The sequence below is a fragment of the Cnephaeus nilssonii genome (genome assembly GCF_951640355.1).
Source record: "Cnephaeus nilssonii genome assembly, chromosome: 10".
Lineage (NCBI taxonomy): Eukaryota > Metazoa > Chordata > Mammalia > Chiroptera > Vespertilionidae > Cnephaeus > Cnephaeus nilssonii.
In genome coordinates, this window is record NC_137081.1 from 14461866 (window position 1) to 14489024 (window position 27159).

General features: G+C 45.2%; 1 protein-coding gene across 6 annotated transcripts in view; it reads right to left on the minus strand.

The window, feature by feature from the left end:
• PLEKHM3 (pleckstrin homology domain containing M3) overlaps positions 1 to 27159 on the minus strand; it is a 165428-nt gene that overhangs the window by 48165 nt on the left and 90104 nt on the right. Inside the window, exon 7 of one of the 6 annotated variants that reach the window (XM_079782001.1) lies at positions 19063 to 19658. The exons of 4 other annotated variants lie outside the window; for them this stretch is intronic. In XM_079782001.1, the coding sequence (XP_079638127.1) occupies positions 19611 to 19658 (48 nt within the window). In that variant the 3' untranslated portion in view covers positions 19063 to 19610. Of the gene's footprint in view, positions 1 to 19062; positions 19659 to 25793; positions 26308 to 27159 lie in introns of those variants that run through there. One more of the 6 variants, XM_079782002.1, reaches the window with a different exon arrangement.

Genomic DNA, 27159 nt, shown 5'->3' on the forward strand with positions numbered 1-27159 from the left:
AAACATTTAAATTGCAACTTTGTCCAAGCAAAATGGCAAATCTTTGGTCAGATGGGGTTACGGTCTGATGGCATGAAGGCAGAGGGCAAAAGGAGAAGTTGCTGCCAGTTAAACACCACATACACTTTAGCAGAACCTCTAGGGGACGTGGGATTCACGAGCTCCTGGGACACTGTAATTCCTGAAGGATGAGCCGGCGGCTCTCCAAACATGAGGACAATGGAGGAAGACTCTGTGGGCAGCCAGAAAGGCCATGCCGGGCAATTTTTGAACTGATCTTGAAAAGCTTTTTATTATTGGAATAGCTAACATTCTTGTTGATGATGTAGGATAAAAAACCACCAAAGCATCTGAACATTTGGTATATGTTCAGCTTCTGTATCTCAGGAGTGAATGTTAACGTGCAATCTGTAAAGCCGCACAACTCGACAGGAAGTGGCTGGCTCTGCGATGGCCTCCCGACAAGATCTGGCAGCACTTGGTTGTGATTACCCAATCGTACTTGCATTTAAGATGGCTAAATGCCTTTTTGCAGATATTTAAACTCCACATGTATATTTTCAAGCTCCAAGCTAAAGAGTCTCATTGTTGAGGAAAAGAAGTACAAGTATCCAATTTGGAACAGCATAATTATTGAAATAATTTAAAAGGTAAATTGGGCTGACAGGGTGATTCCAAAGTCGATCTGGAGGAATAAAAGAGCAGGCCTAAGTCAGACAATTGTGTAAAACAATATGTGGCTGTATTTGGGCTATCAGACATTAAAATATATCATAATATTTAAGTAATTGGAACTGGCATTGGGATTGGGATTGAGGAAGTAGAAGTGATTGGTCAGAAGCAGACTCCAGGACACATATGTAATTAGATTATGATGAAATTGAAATCAAAAGTCAATACAGAAAGCACGGATCGTTAAAAAGTGGAGCAAAAATGACTAACAGTTTGGCGCAGGAATCAAGCTATAGCTTCACAAAGTAAAATAAATCCCAGAAATTTGTTATTAAATGTGTAAATAAACTGTTTTAAAAAATAAAAATATCATTTATCTGATCTGAACATGGGGAAGGCTATGCAAGTTTTAAAGCTACAGAAAAAAACCACACAAGGAAAAAGTGAACATATCTGAACACATACACGTTGTAAACTTCTGTTTATCAAAAAGAAGTCTATATATATATAAAAGCCTAAGCAACCGAAACAACCTAACAGATGACCGAACAGGCTGTGTGGGGCGACCAGGCCGGCAGGGGGTTTAGTGAGGGACGACCAAAATCCCTAGTTTGGCCTAAACTGGCAGTTGGACATCCCCCGAGGGGTCCTGGATTTCAGAGGGTGCAGGCTAGGCTGGGGGACCGCCTCTCCCCCCCCATGCACGAATTTTGTGCACCGTGCCTCTAGTCACATATAAAATCTAAGGGCAAACAATAAAACTAGTGAACATATCACACATAAAGTGTTGATAGCCTAATATATGAGGAACTTATATAAATTTACTGAAAAGATAGTTTGCCCTCAAATGGACAAAAGACATGATCAAACAATTCATAAAAAATAGCCCTAGCTGGTTTGGCTTAGTGCAGGTGTCCTCAAACTATGGCCCGAGGGCCACATGCCGGTGTTTTTGCCGTTTTTTTACTTCAAAATAAGATATGTGCAGTGTGCATAGGAATTTGTTCATAGTTTTTTTTAAACTATAGTCCGGCCCTCCAACGGTCTGTTTAAAAAGTTTGAGGACCCCTGGCTTAGTGGATAGAGCGTCAGCCCATGGACTGAAGGGTTTCGGGTTGGACTCCCGTCAGGGCCTCGGTTGCAGGCTCAATCCTCAGCCCTTGTCAGGGTGCAAGTGGCAACCAATCAATGTGTCTCTCTCACATGGATGTTTTTCTCTCCCCCTCCCTTCCACTCTCTTTAAAAATCAATGGAAAAATATCCTTAGGTGAGGATTAAAAAAAAGTAGTAACATAAAAAATATTTAGACAAGTAATAAAAAAATAGTCAAACAATGAGAAATCTTTTTTTTTTTTTTTTTGGTCTCTAAAATGACCAAAACTATGTGTGTGTATTTTTTTAAATGACATGGCTAATCGTTCAGTGATATGAGGGAGAACGTGTTTATACTGTTGGTGGGTATAAATATGGTAAATTGTATCCAGAACTTTTAAAAATTTCAAATCCTCTGACTATAGTAGTCCTTCTTCTGAATATATCTTAATCAGAAGCTAAAGTTTGTACAGGATGTATATCATCATGCTATTTATAATACGAAATCACCTAAATGTCCAACCAAAAGGAGAAGGTATTTAACTATAGCCGATGAGATCTTATACAGGAATTCAAAATAGCTAGTGCTTCTGAAAATTATTTAGCATGTTAAAAAAAAAGCTAAAAACTTACATGCTGTGAAGAATGAGCCACGTTTTATATCTAGACATGCACAGAAAAGAACTAGCGGATGGGTCCCTACCTACATGCTCACTGCGATGGTGGGCTGATAATAACACTGACACAGCAGCAGCGGCCAGCACTAGCCGGGTATGTCATCTGATTCAATCCTCTCATCCTCTATAAGGATCTCACTACCCTTGCCTTACAGATGAGGACGCTGGGAAGTGGGACTCAGACTCGGGTCTGCCAAGGGCTGGGATCTGAACCTCTCTGCCATGCTGCCTGATGACTATTTTCTCTTTAGCAATTTTCTCTACTTCCCCAATTCTCTGTAATGAGCATACATTTATAATCTGGAAAAACTTTCTAAAAATCGATTTGGGGCCAAGAGGGCCTGTGACTCTTGCCCTTGACAGTGGGTGGCTCTTCCATCTTCTTTCCCTTTCTCCTCCTCTCTCCACAGTGTAAACCATGGAGTCACTGGGCCTGGCCTGGTGAGGGGGGCAGGGAGGCCTCCGTGCAGGGCGGCGCCCTCCGATGTCCAAGGGCCGGTTTGGTCTGCTGGCTTTTCTTTCCTCTGCCTCCCTCTTTTCCTTCCCTCCCGCCAACCCTTGGGCTTTCTAGAACCCCTGGGAATAAGCCTGGTTCAAGGTTCTGGTTTAACAAAACAAAACAGGGCATCCTGGGGTTAACTCTGGGCTGGCCTTTCACAGTTCTATGATTAAATAGCATTTTTCAGTGGTTCTGCCTTTAAACTCAAACCCTTTTAAAGAGAAATTTAAGGAGAGCAAAACATAGGAAACAGTGCCAAATGCCAATAACATATTTTAGTCGTTTGGGGAACGGGCGGCTTTAGAAACCACAAATTCCCACTTATGCAAGGGCGGCTTGAGCTTTTTTCCTTATTGCTTAGTGACAGCAGCCTGGCTTCAGACCATGGTCAGAGCTGTTCTCTCTTGTTTTCTTTCTCTCTCTCTCTGAAAAACAGTTAGAAGAGGTCTCCGTTATCACAATGAGAGTTGGCTAATCAAGTAACAGAAATCATCTTCCGCTGATGATGTGGTTAGTTCAGGCTAAAAGGCAGATCCAAGTCTGTGTCTTGGTACCTGTTAGACCTGCTCAGCAAGCTCAGGTGTATTGAATCATGCACTACACCTGGGAGGCTCCCCATGTGACTTCAGTTGGCAAGCCTTTGGTAGCATGTGCTCAGCTGTGTGTTCTGGGTCCCTGCTTGCAAAGAAAGTGACTGAAAGGGGAAGATAAGATGTGTGTGCTGTTTTGTGACTGTGCTTTCCAAAACCATGGCCTACACAATAGAAAATGGAAAGAATCCCAGGGAGCTCTTTTCTGTAGCCTTAGATCTATTCTATCAGGGATTAGAAACCCAAATAACAGAGTCCAGAGTCTTCTCAGCGCCGCCCCCTCCCCCCCACCCCCGCCCCATCAGAGTTAGATTAAGGTGTGGCCGAGCAGTCCAGGGCATGAACTAACACACTGTACTACATCATAACCAAATAAACTGCAAATAAGGTGCCGGTGAGCTCAGGTTCCCACAGCCACTCCTGAAATTACCGGCAAATGAACTAGTCCCACCTGAAGGTAAGTAGATAGCAGTGAAAATTTAAAAAACCCACTGGCCTGGCCGATGTGGTTCAGTGGTTGAGCATCAACCCATGAATCAGGAGGTCACAGTTCGATTCCCAGTCAGGGCACATGCCCAGGATCTGGGCTCAATCCCCAGTGTGGGGCATGCAGGAGGCAGCTGATCAATGATTCTCTCTCATCATTGATATTTCTATCTCTCGCTCCCTGTCCTTTCTTCTCTCTGAAATCAATAAAAACATATTTTAAAAAACATAACTTAGCTATATATTGGGAACTAGCATTTTGGTGGTAAGCATGTGTAAGGTGCATAGAACAACTGTAGGCCATGGGAATAGTCCTGAAATGAAGCAGCTGACAGTCATCTGAGTAAGCAACCAACTAACATGGGTGCAAGAGAGTAATTTTATTACATAAAGGTTAAAGTGGTCTGATTTGGTAAAAATTGCAAACAAGAAACAAAGAGGTATACATGTATTTTTATTAATAGGAATTAGATTCCCTTCCCCTATCTACTAAATATATTACAAACTATTTTAGTACATATTTGAAAATATGTTTAAAGAGTATCTGTGAGTAGGATGCTAACCAATTAGCTTGCCTGGTGTCCACATACTTTATCTGGCCCTGCCTCTTGCAAGTACTCGAGGTCATGGCTCCTCCCAAGAAAACAAAGATCCAGGTCCCCTTGTACTAAGTCATGACAGACTTAGAGTCAGACCAGAAACAAGGCATTGGCATCTGCTATTGAAACAGGTCATTGGGTAGAAGAAGATGAGAACTTTTACAAAGAAAAGCCATGTAAGAGACACGGTTACTTGCCTTAGCCACCTACTTACACTTGCTAAGATATGTTTATTTCATTTTCACCTCCAACATGGAAAGCTCAGAGCACAATTTAGAAATACTTAAATAGTCACTTTGGATAAGAGTGTCAGCCCACAAACTGAAGGGTCCGGGTTCAATTCTGGTCAAGGGCATGTACCTCAGTTGCAGGCTTGATCCCTGGCCCTGCTTGGGGCCCATGCAGGAGGCAACCAATTGATGTGTCTCTCTCACATCGATGTTTCTCTCTCCTCCTTCCTTCCACTCTCTCTCAAAATCAATGGGAAAATATCCTCAGGTGAGGATTAACAACAACAAAAAAGAGACAAGGTTACTCATCTGTCTTAGAATTAGTAAAATAAAAGCTCCACGCAAGCCAGTAATATCCACTGAGTCTACGGAGTGACCCAGGTGCTTGGGAATATCTGGGTCTGAGAGCTAACTAGTTTTTACTTTCTTGCATTGAGCAGTGAATATGGCAATGATCTTGTTGCTTTGGGTTTGCTGGCCTTGAACTGCTAGATCTTCCATAGGTAACTCAGAAAAACCACCTTAAAACCTGCTAGAGTCTTTGAACTTTGCTTCTTGGTTGTGCTTTGGCCCTACAGTTAATCCTTCCGACTCTAGCCTCCTTGATATTGGGTACCTTGGGCCTCCTCCTCTTCCTTTTATACATATTTCTATGTCTCCAAATGGCCTCTTTCCAGACCAGCTCTGAAATATTATATGAAACAATGCTAGTCAAAGCAATGAAGAACAGAAAAAGTGACCTTCTATAATCTTTTAAAATATGTCCAAGATTTTTAATTTCTCTATTCTCCAGAGTCCCAGTATCAACAGCAGCAACATTAAAGAGGCGGGGGGTGGGGGGGGGTGCGGGGGTGGGGTAAGTGACTAAGTATTTCTAAATTGTGCTCTGAGCTTTTCATACTGGAAGTGAAAATGAAATAAACATAACCTAGCAAGTGTAAGTAGGTAAGTAAGGATTGGTTGCAATAACTAGGTATTTCAGAGATACTTCCTCTTTCAAAAATTATTTCATTAATAATTAGTATTGCAGTCCTGATAGGAAAACTACACACTTAAGAGAATTTCACAAGCAGGAACTCTTTAATAATTTCCCTGAAGAAAATGCTTAAATGCACTTTAGAACGAAAGATTGGTGTGGTTCCATATCACCCTTCCTGAAGTACTCAAGACTGCTAAGCAACTGAGAGGCCCCATACCATGAATATGGTACCCAATGGTACCCAAATTTCATGTTTTCTGGGTCACTATAACTTTTAACCCTTTGCACTCGCTTGCTTTTTTCTCGATTCCTTTATTATACTCGGGATTTAATGCTAACCGTGTCGAGTCACACTCGACATCCGAGTGCAAAAGGTTAAAAAGTTTACAATTTTTAACTTTGCCAAATAAGGACAATAAGAACAAAATCTATCATCTGTCACTGTCATTTCACAAGAAAGGAAGGAGATTTTAACACCAAAAAAAATAGAAACAGTATGCTTTCAGGAAAAAAAAATTTTTTAAACTGAATATATGTGGTGCTATTGAAAATTCACCGCATTATATTATTTTCCTCTGTTTGTATGACCTGGTGAAAACTCCATCCCAGATGAGCCCTTAACCCACAAGGGAAGTTGGGAAGGTCTGTGATAAGAGAACAAGAGACCTTATTGTTCGCTAAAACCACTGCTTTAAAGTGAATTTCAAAACAGAAGAATGAGGACAGTGTTTCCCAAACTTCAGGCATGTGAAAACACCTTCACAAATGTCACCTGTGTTATTATTTACTTAATTGCAATAGCATCATTTGTTAAGTTTATTTAAAAGTGAAAGGCTTCTATGAATACCGTAAGTGGAAAGCCAGTCTCTCTTGCCATGATATCAAGATAACACAACTGTGCGAAGGCCCGAGCTGGCAGCCAACTCTCTTTGGAAAGGAAGATTAGCAGGTGCTAGGAGTTCAAGTCATACCAGCCCCAGGATGAAACTTCCTGTTTGATTTCACCTGAAGGACAGAAAGAAGACTGAAGGGAATAACTTTCTCATTATGTGATTAAGTGTTATTTAATGCCATGACCATGTACAGCCTCCAAGCATCTCCTGTACAAACTCATAGCATTTTGGTAAGCATTTATGAACTCAGAGGTGTCCTCGAATAGTAATTGAAAGCACTGGCTAAATCAGTCTTCCTGAGTTCACTCTGAGACTTCTCCATGTACCAGCTAGCATATTATTTACGGTCTCTGCCTCAGGTTTTCATCTATGAAATGGGCATAACAGTAATACCCACTTCACAGGTTGGCTGTGAGGATCAATGAGTAGATACACATTAAGCTCTTAAAACCATAAGTGACACATTAGGAGTTTAAAAATGTGAGGTATACTTATTTTCTCATACTCTGGGGAGCATGAAAAGGGCTAGGCTTATGTTAGACTATGCCAGGCATACAGTAATACAGTAACACATTTCTGGGAAGAACATAACAGCTGGGGAGAAGAGTGACAATTTCTTTGCTAATGTGAGTTAAGGGAACTTGGTCCACACGCATTGGAGACAATTTATAGTTCATTTGGTTTACGTTTCCTTCCATGCCCCATTTTCTTGGGCAAGGGCAAGTCTGAATGATACGTTTTTGTTCTTTTATGGCACAGTAAACAATGCTTTTGACATAAAAAGGTCACACCGTAGAGAACAGCTTTCAGAACCTTAAAGTCACTCGTTGGGCAAACAATGCCACCCAAATACATTAGGTTTTAAAGTATGAAATCCATGATCCCTCTATTCAGAGCAAACAACAGAATTAATGTCAGACTTAACCCTCCGAGTGGCAACACATGTTATGATTTAATTTGTATTATGAAATACAGTAAGGGAGGACTTATCACCAAATCATCAAATAAATACGCTAACATCAAAAAGCAGTAGTTCTAGGGGGCTCCTGAGATGGATTAGCTGGTCTTGAACAAGAAAGACACATATTAACATATCCAAAGCTGCCGCCTTTCATGTGTCTCATCCCTTTTGTCCCTGGAACTATATTTAGAACAGAGAGAACAAGGGTGCTGCCAGGGCAGTCAAGCAGAAAGAGAGGGTATTAATTTAGTGGGTCTTGGTCAAGGTTAGGGCATGAGATAGTGGACAAGTACATATTTAGCTTATTAAAACAGAAGATAAGGTCATATTGGAAACTTAATCTCTAGAGCCTACACTGAGTCTACCTTGACGGTGGCCTGACTCCCAAGGACCTGGAGTTGAAGAATATCTGTCTTCTTCAGTCCCTGTCCACTTACGGTAGGACAGGGTCTTCTGTCTCTACAACATGCTTCTCGGTAGCATCTTGATCGCTTTCCTTTCCTTCCCCCTTTGGTTGTTCCTCCAGCGTGTCCCACTGAGCACTTCAGGTTTTCCTTACTGTTGTCAAGAATCCCTCATTTGTAACTTGTCTCCCTTTTCTCTACCAACCTCTTCATTGCCAGGCTGCTTCTCTTCTGAGTAGGCCAAGTTATGGTCCTCATTTGCTTTGCTCTTTCAGGCGGGTCTCTCAACTTTTCTATTGAATTCTGCTTCAAAGATTAACTATGCTTTTCTTGAAAATGTTACCTTTCCTTTCCTACTTCTCCTCTTCCTCCCACACTGTCAAGGACATGTAAAAAAAATTCCTTCACTCTACTCTTATTATATCTATAAGCAATAGAATGTTCCAGACCCTGAAAGTGGAATTGGGTCACATCTTTTAATTTTCCTTTGCGCCTTTTCCCCAGGACCTACTTCTTTTAGAAGGCTTACCTCGAGTACTTTCGGAGACCAAACAGAGGAGAATAAGAGCAGATGTGAGGCAGTGAAAACTCCTTTCCCCTTCCTTTACTGAATTTGCATTTGGTCTGGGAATCTAATCAAAAAGCGTGCCCAAGATTGGTGGTCAATAAATCTTAACTGCTAGGGGTGGCTCTAGCTTCTAGTGAGTTCTACACCCTACCTATAAATGGCCTCTATGTTCTGGGGTAAATTAACTCTCCTAGAGCTGTCTGATTGCTTTACAATGATCTGAATGGTTCATTGGTGAAGGTATAATAGTGAACCAGAAATGTCACTTCACCATCAAAATAAGGAGGAAAATCTCATATAGCCAGGGGGAGTCTGCAGTGGGTGTGGCACTATTCCAGGTACTGGGGGTACGGTGGACAGCTCAGACAAGGACCCCCTCTCCTGGAGCGATGACTTCTGAGAGTATTTGAAGGCCAAGGAGAATGACCCCAGTCACATGGTCAAGGAAACCAGGTTAAAGCCATCCCATGAAGGAAGAGGGGGATCAATTCGTCGGTGGATGAGGCACTAGGCTAGCCAATGCACCACCTCCCTGAACTAGGATACACATTTACAAGTGGGCAGGAGGTTAAAAAAAATCCTAACCCAACCCAAAAGATAATGGGAATCATCTGTGCTGCTCTCATGTGCAAACCTATAATTTATGGGAAGATGGGAAAGAGAAAGTCCCTGAGGAGGCCTAGCCAAGTTTTGTGGTGAAAACTCAACTGTACTCCAAGCTCAGACTGGAAGAGGTGGGGGTGGAGAGGAGCAAGAAGCCACAGCAAAAATAACATATCTTGAGGCAGCCAGCTCCCTCCCTTCTCCCCAGTTCCAATGCCATTCCTGGGCCAAGGCCTCCCTCCCTTCCTCCGGCCACCCTGGCCCTCCCCCACTCACAGGTTATAACTTTTTCCTCTTTGTTTTTCATTCATTACTTAAGAATCTCGAACTGGCTGTAGTACTCATACTCCCTGTCACAAGGTAGTGCCCGCAATATAAATTACAGGACATCCTCGGAAGCAGGTAGTTAGGATCAAGTGAGAATGTGTGCTTAATAAAATAAAATGGCCCTGGCTGGTTTGGCTCAGTGGATAGAGCATCGGCCTGCCGACAGAAGGGTCTCAGGTTCGATTCTGGTCAAGGGCACATGCCTGGGTTGTGGGCTTGATTCCCGGTGGGGGGCGTGCAGGAGGCAGCCGATCAATGATTCTCATTTATGTTTCTATCTCCCTTCCTCTGAAATCAATAAAAATATATATTTTTAAAAAAAGATAAAATGGAGTTACTGGGGAATTTTCAAATTACAGGAAGGAGACATTTCCTTAAATAAATGACAGTATATAATATGTATTTGCATTGTTTGTGCACACTGATATATAAAGTAATTTGCTACTAAGAATGTGCTATAAGACTTGATGATAGAAAAGGCCATCATTCTTAAATGCAATGTTACTAAGCAATATCACCCCAACCAGATTGATTTTTTAAGTGAACAGTTTATTAATTTTTAGAGAAAGAGGAAGGGAGAAGAAACATTGATGTGAGTGCTCAACACCCATCAGCTGCCTCCTGCACACCCGCTACCGGGGATCAAGCCCGCAACCTAGCATGTGCCCTGACCGGCAATCGAACCAGCAACTTTTGGTGCACAGAAGATGCCCAATCACCTGAGCCACACCGGCCAGGGCCAGACTCTGATTTTTGAGTGTCAGCTCTATATCATGGTGACTACATATTGTCTCTTCTGCTGCTTCTATTGGGTTGTCATCACTTAGCTTTATAATATGGCTTCTAAAGGGTATGATTACTAACAAGTCAACTACTGTTTTCAAAGTATTTTTTTAAATTTCTAGAATCAGTGCTTGCTGGGCCATTTGACAAAGCATTTTTACTACCCATTTTTAATAACTTGCTAACATACTTCAATAAAACTTCAATATATGGTTTACTCATTTCCTTATTAGTCATATAAAGTAAATTATTATCCATGTTAGAGATGGAGAAATTGAGGTCATCTAAACTAGAAAAGATTGGTAGAAATAGAAGCTGAAATAAATGTCCAATTGTCCAGGCAGGGAATCCCCTTTGTAACATATCTGAGTTTCTAGCGTCAGTTAAGGTGTCCTTGCTATTCATTGGTAGCTTTCACTGTTAGAAGAAAAAAAAAATAGAGAAAGGAAGCACCTGTGGTCATAGAGTACATGATAAAGCCACACTACAGTGTCATAAATCAGCTGCACCTTGTTAATATGACCGAGAGGACTTTGAACAACAGGCTCACAGAGCGTTCACTGTGTGCCTGGCGTTCTTCTGTGCACGTTACACATTTGTAACAACCTCACAACATTGTGGGGTATGTACTTTAACCCCATTTCACAGATAAGGAAACTGAGGCACAACAAGTTTAAGATGCAGCCGAGATGCAAACCCAGGCTGTCTGGCTCTCAACCATTCTGCTAGCCTGCCTTTCAGAGGGCCTGCCGGAGCTAAACAACAGACTGTGGTTAATTAAAGGTTTACTGGAAAGGCAGCCCTACAGAGAAAACAAGAGATAAACGTTAGTGAGGTCTTCAGTTCACAAACGCTCTCTTACGCAATAACAGAGCCAGAGTTAACAGCGTCTTTTGAGTTCATTCTCATTCTTGCCTTCCTCTTCCTGTAACTGCCACATCCACTTACCTCAGACTCAACGGGCACTTCTTGCCCAGGCCCTGCTCTTAGCGGTGGGGACCGGGATGAATAAGATAAAGACTTAAGGTTGCATCTTTCACTTATGGGTTATTTTAAAAGGCTCTTGGGAGCAGACCTGAGGCCAAGTAACACAGGTGGATAGTATTATGGGAATGAGTAACATAGTCTTGGCAAAAACCATAAAATCTTCCCCTTCTGCGCCCAGCCCGGAGCGGAGGACAGCCACGAGGGGGCTTTTCCAGCACTGCCCACTAGACGTGGAACTTATGCACCACCATGCGTAACGCCTAGCACTTAAACACTTGAGAGGCTGTAAAACACAGTCCGTCAGTCAAGGAGTGCCGGTAATTCCCTGGTGTGCTCATAACCATTCTTTAAGGTGATAGTATTCTTTTTCTTATTGTGGTAAATAGAGATAAAACTTACCATTTCCACCATTTTTAGGTAAATCTAATAATCCCTTTTGGTCACACTTCGCTGATTACTTTCCTAAGTACTATGGCTTCTTCTCTGCTTCTAGCCACTTCACGGGTAATAAAATTGTAATTCAAGCAATAAGCTGGTTTTCCCAACTGGCACCACTGGCCACGCTAGTATCTCAGAGACCCAGGTTGGGATGACTTCAGGCCTTGTGGTCCCCTTCCCTCCCCACCCTCGATAAATTCAGAAGCTACTCAGAGGTCTAAGGTTTCTCTGCCTCCCTCATCTGAAGCAGCTGAATCAACTTCTCTCTCCACCCCTTTCATTATCCCATTCCGTCCACCCCATTGCCATCAGTGGGGTGGAGACGCATCGCTTGTAAGCGTGCTGAAGAAAACCCCAGCAGCAAGAAACTAGAATAACTTGCTCCTGCTAACAAAACAAACCAGAAAACACAGTAGGGGCCAAGACCTCACAGTAGCTGAGTTCCAAATCCTTCCTTATCCTGAGGAGACAGACTGCCTGCCTCTCTATTCTAAGCGCAGGCACTGTGGCTTAAGCAAACTCATAGAAGGAATTCAAGCCTCAAGATCCATTTTCAGCTTTCCCCAGATCCCACGTGCTTTTCATCCTTCCCCCAGCCTGCCCGGCCAAACGTGAAAGCCCATGGAAAGACCATTACCTCTCGCTTTGAAAGGACTTGAATGTCCTTATGAACTGACTCCTGGCTGAAAATTCTGGACCCGTGGAGACAAAGAAAGCAGCAGCCAGTTGGAAAACAAAAAAAGAGTTGTTATCTCTATGTTAAATTAAACTCAGATCTGCTTAATACCTTGGCCAACTTATGCCACAACTATTTTGGCCCCTTCCATCACCCCAAAGCCGTCTGTGGCCAACATGTACCGCCGTGCTGCTGTTTGACACCGTGTGCCAGCAGGCCGCTGTGCCAAAGTCGAGTAACACCCTTCCTTCTTCGGGTTTTGGGGTAGCAGGGAGGACTGCTAATTCCTTTTGTGACCACTGGCTAAGAGCTGAGCGGCCAAGAGTTTGGTAAATTATATACACACCTAAAATGTCAGCCGCTCCAGAGATTTTTGCTCTGTGCTTCCAGGGGCTGGAGAGAAGCTTTAGGCTGAAGGCCGTTCCAGGAGAGTCGGGTTTTCTGACCACATTATGTGGGAGGGATGCTAGCAGGACTCCAGGCAGGCAGGGTCCTGGGCAGCAAGGCTTCATCTCTGATACGTGTGTATGCCAGTGATTGGAGCCAATGGGCAAGGAGGAGCATTAAAAATAGTCGCAGTTGTGAACACACACGCGCACGCTCACACACACATGAGCAGGGCGAGAGAGACGCTCTACCGCAAAGGTCTGTTTGGGACAGACTAGATAATACGTAAACATGCACTGACCCAGGTCAGCCTCGCTGTGAATATAGAATGTGCTCATTCTAAACTCCTGGAAACAAAACGAAAAGCAAATCCATGGTATCATAAACCCCACATAATTAGCCTGCTTTCCCTCTGGGACTATAAATGGGTATATGCTATGGGGTGTCTAGTTCTTTGTTCTAGAATTTTGCTGCTGTTGATGGCTGCAGGGCACTCACTGGGTTGGACTGAATGGAACTGCTCTGACCGCGTGGCAGTGGTGAAACTCGTCTGTACGAATTTCAGGAGCCGTGGCCTACTTAGGGCAGGTGGCTCCGGTCACATCGGCACCGAGTCTCTTGGGCATTAGGATCTTTAGCCCGAGGGGTGCTGACACTCTGGGGCTAGCGATGGGTGCATTTATCAGGTTCTGTTCCCCACTCTACCCTCTTATTCCCTCCTCCATCCATTTGGTGGGGCTTCAGCAATAGTGGGACCTGGCCCTGCTGCCTCCTGAGTCTTGGTACCAGTTTGCCTCTAGAAATGGAGAGTGTTGGTGCTGGAAGGAAACGGTACAAGGTGGCGGTTCAGAGTGTGCCACTGGAGAAGGGGACCCCTCAACTGCAGCTGACTGTATCCGTTATTCTTTATGTTTTAAGTCGGAAACACTGCATCCCAAATCGAAACAAAACAAGGGAGGGTGTGGGCTAGAATTGGACAGCCTGGGTTTAAACCCCAGCTCCTCCACTGTTGGCTAGATAGACAGCTTTGGGCAAGTCCATCTCGTTTGTAAAAGGTGGGTAATAATAGTACCTATCACAGAGGGCTGTGGTGAGGATCAAATGAGGTCATCTGTGCCCATTGCAAACAGGGTCTGGCCTAAAGATAAGCACTCAATAATAAAAGTAACACTTGGAGGCACATAATAAAAAGCAGATATTATTAATCTAATCACTAGGACAGCTTTTCCACTTTACGAAGATTTTAAGCACCAGAGAGATTATGTGACTTGCTAAAGGATAAGCTGTTGTCACCCTGGGTTGTGGGTTTTCTAAATGCTCCGCTCTCTCTCCTTGACTAAGTGATATGAAATGACCGTGAGACGAGCAAGCCCCTTGCCTTCAGTGAGTGTGCCTAGCTCAGGGACTGAAGAAAGCAGACCGAAAACCCAGGCCCTTTAGCTCCTCCTGCCTGTCAGAGGAACAGACCCTGCCCCCAGCAGGCAGTAGGCAGAGAAAGGAGAAAAAGATGAAACTCAAATCGGTAGTTTTATTACCTGCGATTGCCTAGCCTACTTTCTCTCTGCACCCTTGACCTCTGCTCTAGCCAAGAATCCACTCACAATACCCTTCCCCGACCCGCTTTATTCTTCAGCTCGAAACCTTCTCTTATGATGCCCCGTTTATTGTCCCTTGTGCACACCTGAGCTGCAGTGGGCTCTCGCTGTTAGCCCAACACAAACACCAACTCCTAGATAACCTGACTGATGTAGCAAACCCACCACATGGCATACCATCTTCTTATATTTTTATTGGCCAACTTGTGTGTGCTGGGTGTTATTCTAACTGCCACTGGATAATAAGGTACTGAGATAATTTGTCTTTAAGGACTATGGGAAATCAAAATATTTAACTTGTTTATATAAGCTGTCCTTCATAGCATATTTGTGAAAATGCTTGAAACAGCTATTTCATGACAAAAAAAGCAAATCATCAGTTGACCTTTGGCAAAGGAAAATCTTGACATTTGTCCCTGGGGACTGCAGGGGCTGAGATCTGGCTCCAGCTCCAGGTTCCTGGCTGTGCCCACAGCCTGGCTGCTTTGTGCAAACTGTCCGGGAAACCCCAGAGAGTAGGTGTAAGTAGAGTGGCTTCCACAACTTCACTGCTTCTCAAGTATCATAAAGTCATGGAACCCCAGTCCTGAAGCTGGAAGGGGCTGTAAAAATTGCTGATGCAACCTTTTACCTCACAAATGAGGACACTTCAGACTCAAGAGGTAAAGGGATGAAGGTGGTTTCTATCCAAATATGACCGTGACTCTCTTTTTGGGAACAGATATAGGACAGAACCAAAGCCTGGAAAAAAAAAAAAGTGGTCCAAATTTGGATGTACTGTATAAAATTGTCATTTAAAGATGCCATCTATCTTTAACTCACTGGTTAACAGGGCTAAGAAGAATCCCTATAAGGGTTAAGTTAAAATCTATTAGAAGAGAAAAGAAACCCAGCTTTTATAAAGCCCGAGAAGTGCTAGGGACGGGGACATTTTCAGAGGTAAGCCGTGTTTCCACTCCTGAGTGAGACTTAATGGAACACACGCATTCAGGGAGATGCGTGGAATTTAAACACAATTCAACACCGGTTAATTCTAAGAGTAAAGGCCCTTCAGTCCGAGCTGCCTTCCGCCTCAGCATTAAAGGAAGCTGGAAAGCCAATTACACTCACAGCGGGGCCTCCCCCCTACTGCAAGGGAGGAATGCACTGCAAATTCTGTGTGCTTTACAAGCTAGTACAACTGTAATTGCAGGTGGGAAGAAACATGGATTCTCTTTGTTTCTGCCAACATTTCAGTCTGGTAAGCTCCTCCCTTCTCTACCTGCAGAATTAGGGTGGACTCAATATTTTTTTAAGCACAGAAAATAGTCCATGATTCTGTAAAATTGAAAAGGTATCTGTGCACAGCCCACCAAAAGGGCATGCATCCTTCAAAGAGACAGGTGCTGAAGGTGCCTACCATTTGGGGGAAGCCCAAACCAACCTTCTGGTTCGAACTCTGAAGGCCCCTCAGCAAGACCAAAGAAAGGTGGTGAGGCTGGAGGGCCACACGTGAGTGCTCCAGCATAACCTCAGGGAGAGCTCCTAGCCTGGGCGTGGCTTCTCCAGGTGCAATTCCCCGTGCAGCCACTAGGGGAAGGCTAGCCTAGGACCACCCTGGAGGTGGGGGAAGCGTTCCCTACCCAGGTGCTGAGCCATATGGTGACACCTGCTGCTATGGCAAAATCCAGGCCTAGAAACACCTGCAGAACCCGAGGGGTCAAACTGGGTGTAGCAAACATTGTTTCTGTGGTGTCAGCTGGAGTCTGGTGTCCACAGATGCAGAGTCTTGGTGACGCTGGAGAATACTAGCTACAGGGAGCCATGGTGGAAAGGTCCACATCTCATAACAACACTAAGACCGGTACTTATACCACTAGGAAGGCTCATATACTTGACTCTGAAGTCAGCAGCAATTCAGGACATTGTCATATGCAGAATGAAGCAGGCATTGTCCACAGAACTTGCAAAGATCTGAGCCCTCGGGTCCTCAGTGGTCTTAAAATAATGTCCTGTCTCTAAGCTGGGGTCCCTTCTCCAGGTGTCCCCAGATTCTGCTCTCTAGTCTCTGATATCAGCCTCCAGCCTCCTCTCCAGGTAGGAGGCCAGGTCAGACATTGCACAGTCTCCTCACTCTGGAGCCCCCTATGCACCCTCCCCCCTCGCCATCCCCACTGCCAGGCCCCGGGGGCCCCAGCTGTCTTGCACGCTGGTGGAGTGGGACACGGAGATCCGGAAGCCCGAGGGCCCGATGCCTGCACAGACTCAGGCCGTGCTGCTGGCCAGTCCCTCGGAGCCCAGGGTGGCTGGAGAAGCTGGAGTGGGTGCTGAAGTTCATGTTGTTTGGGGAGCAAGCTGAGAGGCTGAGACTCAGGTTCAAGCCGCTCAAGCACAGTTCTAAGTGCCTGATAGATATTAACGCCTCTAAACCTCACAAAAACCTTTCGGGGAAGGTACTATATTCCCCACTTCAGAGATGAAGTGCCTCTTGGGGAAGAGAAGTGACTTGCCCAAGGTCACCTAGTGAGTCTGGCATGAGCTGGCATTTGAGCGTGGGCAGTCAGGCTCCAAGGCCCCAGCACATAACCACTGCACCATCCACCCGTCTGCGATGCCCAAGGTCAGGTATCATTACCGCTTTGGAGACCTTTGCTCCAGGCAGAAACTCCATCCCACGTTGGCCTCACGCTGGCCTGCTGGTCTCCTGACAGCCATCTTAATTTTGATTTCTATTTAATTTTCCACCTCACAAAGCAGCGCCGGGCAGAGGGAATCTGGGGATACCGTTTGAATATGATTTATTAACCGACAGCTCCAGGAAGTGGGGGGCTTCCTTGCTGCCACCTGACCTCCGAGTGTTTGCATTGCTGCCCTGACCTTGCAGAGTGACCTGGAATGGCTCGCCCGTTTCCTTGTGCGTGTCCACTCTCAGAGCCCTGCTGTCAGCCTGCGCACGTCTGTCAATTAGGACCTCGAGGGCTGGGGATGGGGTCTGCAGGCTTTTGAGGAGCACAATCTAACCCTAACCTCTGGATTCCTTCTCGTAATTGAGCATTCATTAGTTTGACGGAACAAAAGCAGGCATTCTCTAGTATAAAGCAGAGGTCAAAACCAGTGGCTGTGTTTTGTTTGGCCTGCAGAGTGTTTAAATATTGAGAAATTTCACATAAAAATACGGATTTCCGGCTTTTCTTGGAAAACGGGAAGGCATGACAACTGGGGCGACTTGAGTAGCAGCTGTCCCCGCAGAGGGGGGCACTCTCTGGTTTGTCATCACGGCCGCCGCACACCTCACCTTGGCCCTGCGTGGGCACAGATGCCACTTGCCTGGCCTCTGCAGTAATCCAAGTCTACTGAACCCCGTTCCAAAGCCCTACTTCCCTCCTTCAGCATGCGGACGGCGCTGCCCGGTGTGCCTGGGCCACCCCTACAGCTGCACCTTTCTATCCTGCCCCCGGCACCCGACACAGAAACGGGCACATCAGAGATCTTGCTTGCTTCTTATCTGAGTGAATAAATGAAGGACTTGCTCTCAGGAAGAAAGTGAATTTGAGGGACAAGAAAACTGACAGCTACGAAGCCCAGGCTTACTAATGCTTCGGCAGCTTTCCGAATGACCGAGGCCTTTGCATTGTTTGCTGTGCTGTAAGGATCTTCCCTGCTGTCACCGGTGACTCTGAATCTTGTTTAACATTCCAGGAGCAAATGTGTTGATGGTTTAACAGGATTTAGCCAGAAATGAAAAAAAAAACAAAAAACAAGTCATAATAGGAAGAGCTGTCCCAGTCAACCTTCTATTTTTTCCTCAGGAAAATGAGGGTGGTGATGTTGAAAGGCAGCAAGTTCCAAATGTGGATGGAACCGCAGGCTGCTGTCACAGCCAAGAGTCTTGGCTAAGACACACTTATCTGTGCTAATCTGTCTTTGGAGGCGAGCACACTTCCGGTTCCAGTTCTGGAGCATCGTCCAGTGCATGGACTTTGTGGAAGTGCTAGAACCTCCTAAGCCCTCAACACCTAACAAGAAAGAGCTTTCTCTCGTTGCCCCGGCCCCTGAAGAGCAGCAGCAAGTGTAGACTGTTGACAGGAGGCCCCAGGGGGTAAAGTCCCGCGGGTACCACTAGGTTGAGCAGAATCCTGGGCAGCCTCATACCAGAAGTTCTCGGCACACAGGCAGAGTACAGGAGTTTGACCACAATCAGTAAGAATCACTAGTCCTTTTCTGAGAAAACGAGCTCTCTCAACTTCAAGGTGACCATAGTATGGGCACATAGTATGTGCTTAGTAAATGTTTGCTAAATGAAGAGGGAGAAAACACCAACCCAGAGGTTTGGTGATAGCAAATAATCATGTTTCAGGTGCACAGGTGGGCTGGAACGGTTATAAACTCTACCCTCTGCATCTCTAGGCTGGGGAGACTTTCACAAACTCTTTAGAACAGACTTCAATTTCTCAGGAAAGCAGAGTGACCCCATCATACTCATTCCATGAACGTTTGTTGAGACAATTTATCAAAATAAGCCTGAAGCATGCAGACAAAGCGTTCTTCAGAAACGTCCAAGTCTGTAATGAAAACGTTCTCCTCATTTCCATCACAGAAACACTGTGATCGGTCACGAGGGGTTCAGGGATCCCGGGGCCCCAAAGTCCTCTGTCCCTCCCCTCGGCCTGGCCCACATCCCCGGGGCCTCACGTCTCCTTTAGAACCAAGCTTCTAGGAAGGCTTCCCTGACAGCTGAGTTCCTGGGTGTTTGTTCTGGTCACTACGGCTGAAAACAAGTTACTCCAAAACCCAGTGGTGTAAGACAGTCGTTTCATTATGCTTAGGTTCTACAGGCCCGAGTTCAAGCCGGACACAGTGAGATGGCCTGTCCGAGCTCCGTGATATCTGGAGCCTTCTCTGTAGCCTCCTTGCAAGCTAGGGGTGGGAGTCATTTGGAGGTATTTTCACTCAGGTATTTGGTGTGGATAATGGCGGTCAGCCAAGACTCCTCATGGGCTGGTTGACATAATGGCTGGTTAACAAGAGCGAACATCCCCACAGAGCACCAGGTTGAAGCTGTATCATTCTGTGACCCAGCCTTGGAGGTCACACAGCATCTCCTCCATGGTCACAGGCCCATCCAAATTCAAGGAGAGGGAACATAGACCCCGCCGCTGCCCTCTCGATGGGAGGAATGTCCAAGTCACAGTGTACGAAGGGTGTGTGGGATGAAAGCTACTGTTGTGTCCATCTTCACAAAACAGAATCGGCCACACTTAGTTAGATGTGTTTCCCAAGGGCCCTGTGTTCAAACCCATTGACTTAAAAGGTGCTCATCTGCCTCTTTCATTAGACTGTGAACTCGATGGGGAAAGGGACCGTGACTGCTCCCCTTCGTGCCCTGTTCCCAGCACAGTGCCTGGCACACAGAAGGCATTCAACACGTTTGTTAAACTGAACCGAACAGAAAGGAAGAACCGGAAGGGCCCTTTGCTGTTGGCTGTTGGTGGCCTAAGGGAAGTCTGACCAGGGAAGTAGAATTAGCGTGAGCGGGAAGGACCCAGACCCCTTTCTTGGGCCAAGGCTACTCGCTGTGAGTGTCTCATACATGAGAGGGAACGCTTGCTTCCTTTGGCCTCTCAGGCTGTTTGTAGAAAGTAACTGTAAAGAGTCGTTGCTGATTTCCTATTTCTCTTTTCTTGAGCTTTTTGAAAGTATTTCTCCCTTTGTATCTCTGTGTCTCAAGCATGGCAAGCATGAGATTACCCAAGAGGCTGCCTGTTTTTAATACTCAGACGCTCGCTCATGTTGCACAGCCGACGGACGCTGGACAAGGAGCCGGAAAACCCCGGCTTCCGTCTTGGTCCAGTCACTGGGTAGGAGCTGGGTAGCTCTGGCCAGCTGCTAACTTTCCATGTCTCAGTTTTCTTGCCTGTAAAGGGGTGTGTGAAAAAGGCAGACCTGCCTCTCTCTCAAAGTTATTTGGAAAAATGCTTTTTAAATGGTAAAGCAAAATACAAATACCAAATGCGATCGTTACAGGATACGGTGGTTTTAGGACACATTCGCATGTTCTTTGACAAGCCTGATTTTGGAAGGTGAAACTCTAATTCTCTTCCATAAATGTGGGCCCAACAATGTGACTTGTTTCAAATGAACAGAATGGGGCAGAAGTGATGCTAGCTGGCTTCCGGAGCCAGGTCCTGAGGAAGGACAGCTTCACCTGCTTCCACGCTCCAGGCCGCTGGCCAGCCAGCCGTCACATCCCGAGGACACGTGAGCAGCCCGTGGACAGGCCCGTGGGGAGGAGTGGAGGCCTCCCACCAACCACCAGCACCAACTCGCCAGCTGTGCGATTCGCACACCTTGGGAGGCAAAGGTGTCTTCGGTGACTGCGATCCTGACCAAATCTGGACTGCAAGCTCCTAACACCCTCCACACCCAAACCGCCCAACTAAACTGACCCAAATTCCTCACCCAAAGTAACGGGGGGAGACAATGAAGGCCAACTTTTAAGTGACTACGTTTTGGGGTAATTTATTACACAGCAGCTGCTAACTAATGCTAACCAGCCAGAGGTGTGGCAGACATTTCTGTTTCTCTAACCATGTGATGGCTGAGTTTTGATCCAAATCCTTTCCTGTCTATTCCTAGTGACTCATATCATTCATGTGTGAGGGTCCAATTCCACCGCCGGTCTGATCCAGATGGCTGGATGCCAGGAAACTGGATGCCCAGGAAAGCGATTTCAGCAATGACTACACAGTACTCAGTTCTGTGGTGTATCATCTATTACAATGTTGTTTACATTTGACGGGCTGAGGGTTGGCTTCTGGAATTCTCATCTCAACCTGGAGGACAAGGCTCTCTATCCAACATTCACAACACAGTCATCTTTCCCACCTGGTTCCCAGCGCAGCCACTGCGCCTGCCCGCCTGCCCCGCGCTCATTCACTGCTCTGAGGACCAGGTGTGTGGACACAGTTGGGTGTGGAGCCTGGGTCTGCAGACAGACAAAGTTTCCTCTAGGCAAAGACTAATCAGCTGGTATAAAGAGCAATCTGTATCACCACCTTGATCAACTACTGTAACTCGCTCAGAGAACTGGTCCCATCACGCAACCACCAAAACCCAGCAGTAAGATCACCAGGATTCCCAAGACGGAGGCCTTGGGGGAGCAGAGACCCAGTGCCCGCCCTGGCATGTGGCAGCACTGTCACTCCTCACTCCACCCAAGATCTGAACCCGAGGCAGGAACTGCTCGGCACCCACCGCTCCCCCGAGAAACTGCCTGTTTGCTCTGCTGCCAACTGCCCATCCTCACGGAACAGCATCCCATCCCTTCCTTCCCTCCTGAAAGATCGTCAAGGGAAACACACAGGCGCGCTTGTTAGAGATCCACTTATTTAAAAGGCATGACTTTTCCACAGATAACATATGGAAAACGAACTCATTAATTGGTTGGAGCAACCCCGGCTAAAGGAGCGAACAGAGGTTTAGTGATGTTTTCTTGAGGCCTCGCTCCTGCCTCACCCCACGTTAGGCTCGGGGGGGGTGGGGGCGTTTGAAGGCAGCGGGCAGTGGCGGGCACCGGCGCTGGCCACAGAGCAACACAGGCGAGCTGTCACACTTTGTTTTTCTGCTTGTTAAATCCGAATGCTCCTAATTAGTTATCCTGCCCGCTAACGCCTGGGCGGACAATGGCGTGGGGATCAGGGGTGCTGAGAGGCTGTGAATACGAGTTCCTCGGCTCCTGAGGCTGGGGGACTGCTGACTTGGCTGTGGTACTGAGGCGCCGTGTTCCTCTCGGCTGTGAATTGAAAGACGGCAGCCCCGTGTGAATAAAGGTCATCACCTGTTACTTCTCCGGTGAAAGGGCAGCTGCGCTGGGTGCCCACTTAGGCTCGGCCTTTGTCTGCTGGCTCTGAATAGCGCCCACAGACAATAACATTCTCTGAGTCTGTGTTTGCTTGGCGGGGCAGGGCCATGCGAAATTACTTGCATAACTTCCTGGGAGAAGAATTCAGTAAAGTGTGTTTTTAACAAGTGGCCTTGAAATGCCTTAAACATGGCCTTTTGGTGATCACGCTCACTAGCTAGACAACACGAGAAAATCTTCAAGCTGGGACCACCGTCCGCATTATTTCTCCCGAGGCCAGTTCTGACATATGTTGAGGGCACGCAGATGACAATTCCTAAGCTCCATGGGTACGGAAGACTAGCAGAAAAGTTCACTGAAAAGGTAGCGAGCTGTTCAGGGATGTTTAATGTTCAGAAAGTTGGTCACATCGAACAACTCACCATTATTCTGACATATAAAAAGCAGAGATTGTCATTTGGTTTTAGAGATCAGCATTTCTAATATTGTTTTGTTTCAGGGCTAACATGAAAATGATTAGTTTGGTTTTCTGTTGGGAAGAGAGCTAGCGAGTTTAGGCTAGTGTATGTATGTGTGTGTATTCATCCATCCATCCATTCATTGAAAGTATATGCCCAGCTGCTTAGAATAAGTGTTACTGTGTCAGCATAAAACAAACCAGGCAGACCCTTAGGCCACTGCAGAAAGGCAGTCTGCACTCGATTTACATCTCTCTGCCTGGCTCTTGAGGGCTAGGGGCCCCCCTCTCTGGCATCCTGTCCATTTCACATCTCTTTAGTGAGTACTCCAAAGTCCAGACTTCTCCATCTTTTTCATCATTAAAACTTCTCTGTTCAAATCTCTCTCCCCTCAAATATCATGCTATGTTTTCAACTGATTAATAAGACAAACGAATTGGTGCCAAAATAATTTATTCTTCTTAGGTAATATATTTCGTATTAACTAGAACCTAAATTGCCTTAACCTGCAGGTAGAGTCTGGTTTGGAAATTTAGGGAAGGTGAACCATGGGGAGGTCAGTTCTTCAGACGGTCCCACAAGAGGAGTGTGTGTGTTGGGCGGTGAGTGGGGCGGTGCAGGGAGTGGGTGGGGAGGGGCCCCCTCTAACCGGCCGCCTCACCCATGGGACCCTCCAGTATCCTTTCTCATGAATCATGGACAAACAGAATCATTTAGTGCTTAGCTTACACATGCCCCAAAGGTGAGTAACACCAGAAGAGTTAGTCATTAATATACATTTTGGGTTTTTGTCACAAGAGCGTGAGTAGCCAAAATTTAGAAGTTAAACCTGACCTTTCCTTTCAGCAGGTAGCGGGAACCTGAGAAGAATTCTCCTATCACTTACTCAGTCCGAGGAGTGACACATTAAACCCGGGGTCTGATTTGCTCCTTAGGAGCAGCTACACTCTCTTGAACATTAACTTACATAGACTAATGTATTCTACTGGTAAAATGTGGAACCTTCTCAGTGTTAAAATAGCTGAGGGGACGGGGTAAGGGGATGGTTTGCCCCGTGGTTCCCAGGGAAAGGGGAGAACTATGCACGCAGAGTTAGGGCGTCTCCCTGCTGTCTCTCACAGGAGCGTCTCTTTTTATTGTATCCCCATCTTGAAGCTTTTCCATGGATTGTGATAGTGATGGATAGACTGAAAATAACCAAACACAAATTCTATTCTGCTTCCCATTCTCAAAGTATCAAACCAGGAGAAAGCCCTTAAAAAGTAGTGCCTCCGTTTCAGAACATGCACCAACAGTAATGGAAATATCGGGAGTGTGGGGGGGCGGGGGGAGGAACACACTGTAAAGTCACTCCCATGCTGTACACTGAAACCAATACAAAATAATATTGAAAGTAAACTGTAATTGAAACAGACAAATTAAAAAAAAGAAATGTTGAGATTTATAGATTTTAAAGCACTAATACTTGTCCATTGGTTCACATATGCTTAGTCATTGCCTGCCAAATCCTTATAAGAACCACCTGTCGGTTCCAAAACACCACTGTGCATTCTCACTTCCTGAAAGGACGCTTCTGTTCATAAGATTTTATTTTCTGTTAGATTTATAGGCAAAGAGCACAGACTTAATAGGGTTTTCTAGAAATTTTTACTTTGCTGATCAGAAACTCATCTGAAATTCCAAACGTAAGGAATGAGTAACTCCAGCCTCTGCCCCATCTCCTCCCTCCGTTGGCCCTGCTACTAGGCCAGGAGGGGCCCTTGGCTCCTGTCTTTCATGTTGCATGTTACAGCGCTGCTGCCGATTACAGTCGGGTAGTGACTTGTTGTTTAGCTGCTGCTTCCATGATAGTGCTAGTAAAATCCAGTGAGTAACTTAATCACTGGGGAAATAGACAGACAATTAGGGACTCAATAGCAGCATAAGCTATGAATGTGGCCAACAAATGGCACCCACTGGCCAGTGGGCAGGTGACACCAGCTCCCAGAACAACTTGAGGGAGATCCCTTCGTTCAGCAGGGTCCGTCTGTGCCGTGTATTTTCCAACATCCAAGTGTATGATCATAGGGGAGAATGCAGGCAAAGAGGCCAGGACATTCAAATAATGAGAAGGGGGGAAATGGCCTTGAATTCAAGCTGCATTAGTAGCTTGAATTCTTCAGCCAAATTGTTGAACTGCGTCTATTGGCTAAAACTTTAGGGATTGTTACTTATGAAAATGAAAACAGACACAGAGAGAGAGATAAGAAGATAGTAAATATTTTTGTACCAGAATTCATTCTTTCAGCGCTGTAATTTTTATATTATTAGTGTTTTGTGTACTGTATTATTTTAAGATTGTATATACTTAAATTATAAATCCTCCTTTACAATGTTTATTAAATTCTTACCTTTTTTTTTCTTTCTGGAGAGAAAGATGTCTGTATTTTGTGTTTTTAAAATAAAAACTACTGAAAAATAATCAAATTCTTAAGAGTAATTTGGAGAAAGAAATCTGCCTTTAGGAAGGATATTTGTATTATTACTGAGATCTATAACTCTTTAGCTATTTGCTTTAGTTTATCTTCCTCTCCCCTGAAAACCTTATAAACTGAAATGCATGCCTCTATAGCTGTTTTCTATAACAGAAAGATCTGTGTTTAGAAAGAACTTTGTTTCAGGGGTGAGGGGAGAAATGACTGACTGTGAAACTCCTTAGCTGACATGAAACAGGATGACGATAAGCCAGACAGAGGCCAAATGGCACAGGACAAATGGGGCTGGCCAGCTGGGGCAGGTAGGCCGGCCACCTGCCACCACTAATATGCTCTGCCCCAAAGCAACAGTATTTTTTTCCTCTGTGTGTTCCCTTCCCTCACCTGTTTATTTGCAAGAACAATTCAGATCCAGAAAAAGGGGATGAAATTTACTCAGAAGCCAAGGTTAGAGGAGGTGGAGGTGCCCTTCAGTATTGATAGCCTAGATGCAGACAGATCAAAAGCTAAATCCAATTTAACCCACCCCAGGCAGGAAAAGTAATTGAATTAAACCTCTTCTAAATATGATAAGTTTGGGGGTTTTAAAGCCAGGCACAAAGAGCTAGGTTGGAGTAAATGGATGCAGGGAGCTCGAGCCACCCCGCCCACAGGGAGTTTGATGAGCTGTTGCTTTGCCTCTATCATTTTACTACTGAGGCTGAAAACTGATTAAGCTGCTTATGGGGCTCCGGGGGCTAATGGTCTGGCCCACCAAGATTTATGTAAGCGGCTTGGCATGTATGGTTTGATTATTACAAGGAAAAGAAAAGGAGATGGGGGGAGATAACAGGGTATAGGAAAGCTTTAAAAAGCAGGCTTTATTATGTCAAATAGATGTACTACGTTGGCGCTGTAAAATGAATATGGAATTACTCTGATTCTCTTCATCTGGTATCAAAACTCATTTATGAAAGGCGTCCTCAAAGAGGACTCACTTTGGAGACCACCTGTTTTATTTCCAGCCACCTCTACAAGAATACACTGGTGCCTTTAAACATACTTCTCAAGTGACAGTCTGGTCCTCAGATACTACGATCAGGTAAAGTCCTAGAAAATAGATAAATGCATAATGGGTATTTTCATCATGATTCCCCTTGAACACCACTGGGAAATCACAACTAAAAATACATTGCTGCCCTGGCCAGGTGGCTCAGGTGGCTGGAGCATCATCCCGTACAGGGTCGATCCCCAGTGGGGATATGTTCAGGAGGCAACAGATCGATGTTTCTCACATCAGTCTTTTTCTCTCTCCCTCTCTCTCCCATCTTCTCCCTCTAAAATCAATAAAAACATATTCTCAGGTGAGGATTAAAAATAATAATAATAAATAAAAATCTATCCCTTTCCACCCCAGCCAGCAGACTGCTCGCTGCAGCTCGATCATGCAGCGATGGGCAGGCAGACCTGGAGGAGTGGAGGGAGCTGATAGGTGCAAATAGGCTTCAACTCAATACCCAAGTGAAATTAAAACTCTAGTGTTCTCTCAGACCTCTCCCATTAAATGCTCTAAAAGTATTTCTTTCATTTAAAACAAATTTCCTACCTTTTAAGGGACAAAGAGAACACGAAACTCTTAAGTTTAAACTACAATTAAGATTTTTTTTTTGTCTTGAAAAATGACTTAAGATCTGTAGTTTTCCAGTTGACCTCATTCCTTCTGGACGAAACAACCAGAGAGGAAAACAACCAACAAAAGAGCAAAATCACAGCAGTTGGAGATGTTCTGGAAGTTGTCATAATTACTTTTTAAAATTAACTCTTGAGAGAATTAATAGATATGCCTTCATTTAATGTCTTCTTAGGGAGGAAGTTACTGATTTAAAGGATTAAAACAAAGCTTAACATATTCAGAACTTTGGGTTGAACAGACAAATGTCAGTTTTCTTCCTGGCTGCTAAC